At 39.8% G+C, this 6,828-nt stretch overlaps 2 protein-coding genes across 10 annotated transcripts in view; one reads left to right on the top strand and one right to left on the bottom strand.

Annotated features, from left to right (window-relative positions):
- Positions 1-422: 422 nt before the first annotated feature.
- LOC138015009 (Krueppel-like factor 5) lies at positions 423-2,651 on the bottom strand. The gene is made up of 2 exons (XM_068861904.1): positions 2,490-2,651; positions 423-1,921 (listed from the first exon to the last, which is right to left on the bottom strand). Exons 1-2 carry the CDS (start codon positions 2,649-2,651, stop codon positions 1,103-1,105), a joined length of 981 nt encoding a protein of 326 aa, XP_068718005.1. The 3' UTR covers positions 423-1,102.
- A 418-nt stretch (positions 2,652-3,069) lies between these two features.
- LOC138015012 (uncharacterized) overlaps positions 3,070-6,828 on the top strand; it is a 20,587-nt gene continuing 16,828 nt past the window's right edge. For 4 of the 9 annotated variants that reach the window (XR_011125462.1, XR_011125463.1, XR_011125466.1 and 1 more), the window contains exons 1-2: positions 3,070-5,637; positions 6,713-6,770. Coding sequence is in view for 1 of the 9 variants with exons in the window: in XM_068861907.1 (XP_068718008.1) it covers positions 6,383-6,432; positions 6,713-6,770 (108 nt within the window). In the remaining 8 variants the exon portion in view is untranslated. The other 5 variants (XR_011125467.1, XR_011125468.1, XR_011125461.1 and 2 more) reach the window with 4 other exon arrangements.

Here is a 6,828-nt window from a genome sequence, read left to right as displayed (position 1 = left end):
TTTTTTTTTTTTGTAGAATGTTTGAAATTATCTCTGGAAAATGTTTGGTAAACCCGTATACAATTGCGTCGATTTGTATTTTTCTTTGGAAAATACAACCTCGTTAAAGGCTGTATTTTTCGAAATTCCAAGGAATTTTTTCTTCTCTTGTCAAATCCGTCATTGTGGATAAAATCTTTGTACCACTGTTTCAAGTAATTTTTTTCGCTTAGTTTGTGTTAAATGTTACGCGGATGATTGAAGCTCTGATGGTAGTTCAATAAACGAACTTGAATACAAAAACCCCCGCCAAACGTTGGCCACAAATTGATAAAGGCACGTTTGGATCAATATTTTGCGTGCGGCAAGTCTCTCTGATAACCCTTGTTGTAATTGTCTGCAGTTTATTATTGACTACATGTGAATTGACGCAAAACAGAAGATAAAATTCAAACTGTTTTTTTCTCATTTATTTCTTAGTGGACTCATCTTTGAATAAAATAACAAAGTACCATATAAATATAGCCTCTAGAAAAAATTCCATGACATAAAAATACATCTTTCCTCTTTCTTTTTTTAACAAACGTTTTATGTACAAAACTTTTCTTTTACAAAATATTTTTCCCGGCCTTTCTGGAGTTATTTCTCGTGTTGCGAAGAACGATCTTGTTTTTTTTTTACAAAGTACAGATATTGTTTCAAGCATCTCAGACTGAGGTATCAAAAATCTTGTCGATGCTTCTTATAAATGTTAATAAATTCTCTTGGTAATGTAGTGGCTTTTAAAACAAAACCGCTGAAAGGGTCAACGTTGAAACATTTTGAAACACAACATAGGAAAGATTCGAAGACAAAAACAAGTCTTTATCAACGTTCACAAATTGTTATCCACTAAAAGTAACTGTGGCATTTTCTTTGTTTCATTCTTCTTCAAACGAAACATGCGAGCATTTATTTAAGCCACTGGTAACAGTTCTTTTTTGTGCTGGTCAAATTGATAAGTTCAAGACTCTGAAGGCTCCAGACGACTTTTGTATATTTAGCAGTTTCTGTCTTGAATCGTTCAGGAGGTGTGAAGCATTTGTTCTAAGCCAGCAGTAACTCACTTTAAGTTCTCCCCCATTCACGATTGTTGTTGTGGTTGATGTCTCTTCATATGCAACGCCAAATGATCAGATCTAGCGAAAGCTCTGTCGCAGAATTGACATTTAAACGGTTTGGCTCCTGTATGCTTTCTGTAATGCCTTGTAAGCTCATCTGAACGAGCAAACCTCCATTCGCATCCTTCCCATGTACACTTATACGGTTTTTCCCCGGTGTGAGTTCTCATATGTGCTTTGAGATGCGAGCTTTTAGTGTACACTTTCTTGCAGCCCGGATGTTCACAATGGTGGATTCTTCTCCGTTGTAGTTCGGGAGAGCCTCGTCGGTGCGGCAGCAAGACGTTCGGAGGGGTATACGGCGGAGGAGGACCTAATGGGCCCAGGTAGATCTGGTGGGTTGCGTTTTCTGGCGATCCGGGGTTGGAATTCGGCGGCGTTGGAGGATATATCACGGTGTAATCGCGAGGAGGTTGAACAACTTTTAGCTGACTATAATGTGCGCGACTGTCAGCTCCAAGGTGATTATTGCTTGCTACACCATTGATAGGGACAGCGTTAACTGTTGTGACCGTTGTAGTGTTTGAAAATACTGTAGGAAGCGCGAAATTGTCTACATCTGTCACGAAAACTTTCTCAGGCAAAGCAGGGAGCGAATTCATCGTCGCGTTGTTGTTAATATCCACAATGATACAGTCATCACCATCGTCGTCAAACGTAAAGAAATCGTTCACTACGTTGGCGCTTTCTCGTCGAAATTTTCTCTTTCTTGTAATCGATGGACTCATTGTTAGTGGCGAAGGAGCTGTGCCTTGAAGGTATGCCTCCATTTCCCACATTGTCTGTAGAGAGAAAATATGCTGACGTTAAAAATTCGTCTTGTCAAATATGGCGAAAAAATAGCGTGGGCTACGATGTTGTTTATTTCATAGTAATCTATGTTGGTTTCACGGGTTGTGTCAAGAACTAATCTCTCTTTATTACTCGAAAGCCACAGTCAGAAGTTAAACAACTTTTAAAGAATTAAAAAATGTTTGCGGGATAGAAAACTTCAACGCGATAAACAACACAATCAATTTTGGTTGAGCGTGCTGAATAAATCTAAATTCGCAAATCACTAAACTATCCCACCCGATTATGATTGTTCAGGATGGCACGAGTTTGATTTGCATCTATAGAAGTCGTCCCAGGTCGCTATAACACATGATAATTTCAATTCTAACCCGTTCATTTTCTATCTAAAATAATCCAAGAAAAATTCGTCCCCGCAATAAATTAAAGCGGTTACGCTTCAGTTAGCGCTTGAGTCTGTAAAGAGCTTCGAATTTCTTGTCGCGTGAATAGTATTTCGTTTAAACCAAAGCTGAAGGAATTCGTGTGGTATAAACGCGGTTCAACAATTCAACCAACCTGTTGCATTTCGTCAAGTCTCGCCATGGATGTGTACTGCGCGCTTGGTGCCGTCGGCCGCACAAAGTTATGAACAGTGGTAGCCAAGTCACACTCAGCAGCCCCTTCAACGACTGTCCTAGCCTCTTGTATGACTGACACTGGCAAACTTGCGAGAGCCATGATGACTTGATCGGTTTATAATATCCTGACTTGTGTCGATCTCTCAGCTGTAAGTAATCAGATGATTGAGTATTCCCCACAGGCCGCTGATTTTGCCTGTTTACAGTAGTGATGTTACTGGTTCACTTCGATTTCCGATCTTGGTTTGAATGGTACGAAGACATAGCTTTATATGCGAGTTCGCAGAGATTGCTCGTCTACTTCGTGACCAAATATGGCAAATGTAGGCGTGTTGGCCAAATCTTCTTTGCGGTTTGAGCTCAAACAATCAGCATCCTCTTGGGACTCTCTGTTGGCCAATCAGAGCTCACAGATTTCTAAGTCCTGCTCGTGATGACGTCAATTGGGAGCAATTAGTCCTCGGGGGTCATCGTAAGTGATCTTTGCGCGATTTGATTGGACAATAGCTGATGGCCCTGTAATTCTTTGAACGATCAAAACAACTTGATTATTATAATTTTGACATTTGAAATGAATCCTTTGTCTATTAAAATAAACACATGAAAGACAATAACAAGTTGTAATTTCAGCTCGACAGTTTCCGTGCTAGAAGATTCCACGAATCTGCATGCCATTGGTGATCTTTGCTTCTTCCGAGCGATCTAGGAGTGCACGCTCGTGCTTTTTTCATCACAATTACGGGCATCTTAGAGATTTAACAGCATTGAAAACTACGATTTAATGCCCAGTGATCAAGTCATTATTGTTAAGAGACAATCATCGAGGCACTCAAGCGAACTACGCTATTGTTTGTGCGGTCGTGGGAAAATAACTGTTATGGTTCTCATCGTCGGAAAACATGACCAAATCGGGAAGTGGCGATCTTTTACGAGTGTGACGTCACAAGTGGTTATCAATGAACTGTCTAAGTGATATGGAGGAAAGGTCGGCTGCTGTTGATAAAATTAAAACGCTTTGTTCGGCTTAGCTTTATTTTATCACGATATCTAATCAAAGATTTGTAATTTATCCCCCAAAAGAAGCATTCCATGAAGGATCTTACTGACAGAAACTTTCGCAGAAATTTGTGCCTGTTTGTAGTTTTGATTGGAATCAAAACAAGGCGTTTGCTGTCTTCATTTTCTCTTTGATTCTCGAAGGGTTTCAAGGTTTTTTTTCGTCAAAACAACACTTAGCTTAACAAATATTTGTGAATATACTTGCAGCAGACCTGAGTTAATTTTGCACATTGTTTATATGCATTTTTCCTCTTATATTGTACAATATTAAGTAGTATCATGAAGGTCCTCTATTTTGCCCTTTGTAGGAAGTTGCGGATTTAATCGAGATAAGCTGCATCTCCTGCGGCAGTCCTCGAAAGAGAGCGCAATGAGCCAGCACTAATGTAGACTGCGATCTAAAGAACGCCTGATCGCAGGTTAGCACCAATGTTACAATGAATGAAAGAAAAGTCAACAACAATCCACGTGCCAGCTAAGTTTAAATTTAAGCTTAATACCTGAGGATTTGATACACTTTGAGGCTAATATTTTTATCAGTTATTGATGAAAGCGACGAAAACGGGAAGGTATCCTTTGTTAGTTGCAAACTTTGGATTAATTTTTTAAAATTAACACTGAGATTAAAAGTGGTACTTTTGGGATTAATAGAGCACGCAAAAGCTCAAAGAACTACAACTATTTCATTCATTTTGCTGAATGTTCCCTGCAGATTATCGTGCATTCCAAGGCTCACACCGAAAGCTATCTCCTTGCACGCTCGAGATGCCGATAAGTCAACGAGATGCTTCGGCAGGAAACCGTAAAGAACCATCGGAATGTCGAAAGCCGATATCATCCTGGGAGGCCCTCGTGTATTATCTTCGTAGGCGGAGCCGAAAATTGCCGACCGTCGCGGTTAAGAATATAATGAGTTCATTGAAAATTGCCGATTGTCTCCGATCATAATAGTAGAAATAGTGCAACAGCTTTACTGGGCGTCACCCGAGGTCAAGTGGAAAGGTCGACCGCAAGGAACCAAAAATAATCTACTTCATAGTCCGATGCGTGTCTCGATGTTTACATGAGATCGTGTAGAGAATGTGCGGCGGTTTATTCATTCACTGTAAGCATGAAACACTGGAGTGGCAAAATATCGGTGCTTGTTTAACTCTCGTTTAAAAAAAATATGCTACGCTGTTGACGCTATCAAATGTGTAGCCGCTATTCTGTCTAGTGAATGTGTTGTACATCAGATGATCTGTAGGTGGACTAAGATGAAATTTCCTTGCTAACTTTCTTTTTTCATCGGCAAAGTTGCTTACCTTTACCAGCGAACTGGACTGTAAAATCGAGATTTACTACCCTCTGAATTAATGGAACGAGAAAGATGTCAGGAGAAACAGCATGCCCTTTTAAATCAATGCACAGATAGTTACACTTCTTATCTCCGCTAAATCCGCAACAGTTGCGAGCTATTTTAAAACCTTTAAAAATACAGAGGGTTAACAAAAATGACATTCTTGCGTTTAATTCAAAGAACGAGTTTTGGTCGACCGAGAACAAAACCTTAGTTCCTTTCTGGGGTCTTGGTTAAAATAAAGTGTTATGTTATCAATAAAGTAAAGCTATGTTTATTCAATAGGACTACAAACCATTTGCAAACAATTATTCTTACGGGCACGGTTTTCAACTGGTCTATTTTTGTCGTGGCTTTCGGAAGTGTTCGTGATCTCTCGTCGCTAATTCGGCTTCCTGCGGCGCTGCCGTAGAGCAATGACGTCAATTGCGGTTTTCCGGTGAGGATCGTGTAACAAACAAGTTTTTACCTCCTGGAAAGCGTCAGCAATTTTGTTGAATACGAAAAAATGCTGGAGTCGCTGCGGAGAGTTGAAGCGTGTGTAAGAGCAAAAGAACGAGCTTTACTAACAGGGTTGTTTGAAACACCTTTGAGTGATTCGTTCAGCATGAAGTGGATAGGATGTGAACATACAAACACAGATAAGGCCTGACAAATATGCAGACTGTTGTGATAGTTCACGGCAGAGGTAAATCAGCATTAATCTCGAAATTCCTAGTAACAACCCCAGATTATGAAAGCCAAGGAAATCAAGATCGGTCCTTTCAAAGTAATTACCTTAAATTCTTATAACTCTTAAACTAGCGCGGGAGATTGTTACAGGTATTTTTCTGCCTAACATTTCGTCTGGAAGTTTACGGCGGACGCGATAGTTCTGATAATTGTTACCATGTGTACGCGTAGTAGTAAGAATCTTTCGCGTTATTAATTTGAAGTCGCCACAATCAGTGTGTAAGGGGACATGGAAACCATCCATCGGTGACAAACTCGTCTGTGAAAGAGAGCTCAGTAATTTCGTTGACAAATCTGCCATCAAAGTTGTAAACAACGGAGAACCAGTGGGCGATTTTACCACGCGCGTTCTCAAAGATCACCTGGTAATTTCTCGCACACGGTGGATCGATGCTGCCGAATTCTTGGTGAAATGAAGATACCTTGTCTAATAACCTTCTCCTGTTCAAGAAAGGCGACTGTAAATCGCCTGAAAGACCTGCAAAGGAAAACAATTTAAACTAACATGCTTTCATCAACGCCTCCTTTAGGAGCCACAAAACTTGCAAAATCATAACTTCGCAGCATCACTGTTGATGTGTTTTTTGAACAAAAGACTTTATTTTGGGGTTTGTGATTACGGAAATTTACAGATTTCTTCCAAGATGTTCTCGTTAGATAAATTGCATCCCAATTTTGGACGAAATTTTACTTAAAAAGATATGGCTTCGGCAGGATCCCAGAGACTTATTGGCGTTAACATGGGTTCAAAGTAAGTAGTGATTTTTCAATACATTGTACTCGTACACTCAACTCGATGTATGTAGCATTTTGATATTTCTGAACAAAGCTGCCGCAGATTTATATTTCTTACTGTGGTCCCCAAAAAACTCAAACAATCCGAGATCGTCTGAAAATATCATTTATTCACAATCAACAATAGCATCTTAACCGGGCGGGGATTTAACACTAAGCTTAAGCACTAAGTGATCAGGTGTAACCAGTGACTTGAAGTGATCGCGACTAAATTTATGTTTGTTTTCCTCTTTCAGCGTCCCTCAAAAGAGGAAGAAGGAGTTTGTAAATGACGAACAATCTGTTGTGTGTCAGGTATTATAACACACGTACAATGTTACCATCATTTTCCGCTGTGCAGAATAATTGTTTG

The sequence above is a fragment of the Montipora capricornis genome, chromosome 9, assembly GCF_036669925.1.
Source record: "Montipora capricornis isolate CH-2021 chromosome 9, ASM3666992v2, whole genome shotgun sequence".
Lineage (NCBI taxonomy): Eukaryota > Metazoa > Cnidaria > Anthozoa > Scleractinia > Acroporidae > Montipora > Montipora capricornis.
This window is presented reverse-complemented; position numbering and strand designations above follow the sequence as displayed.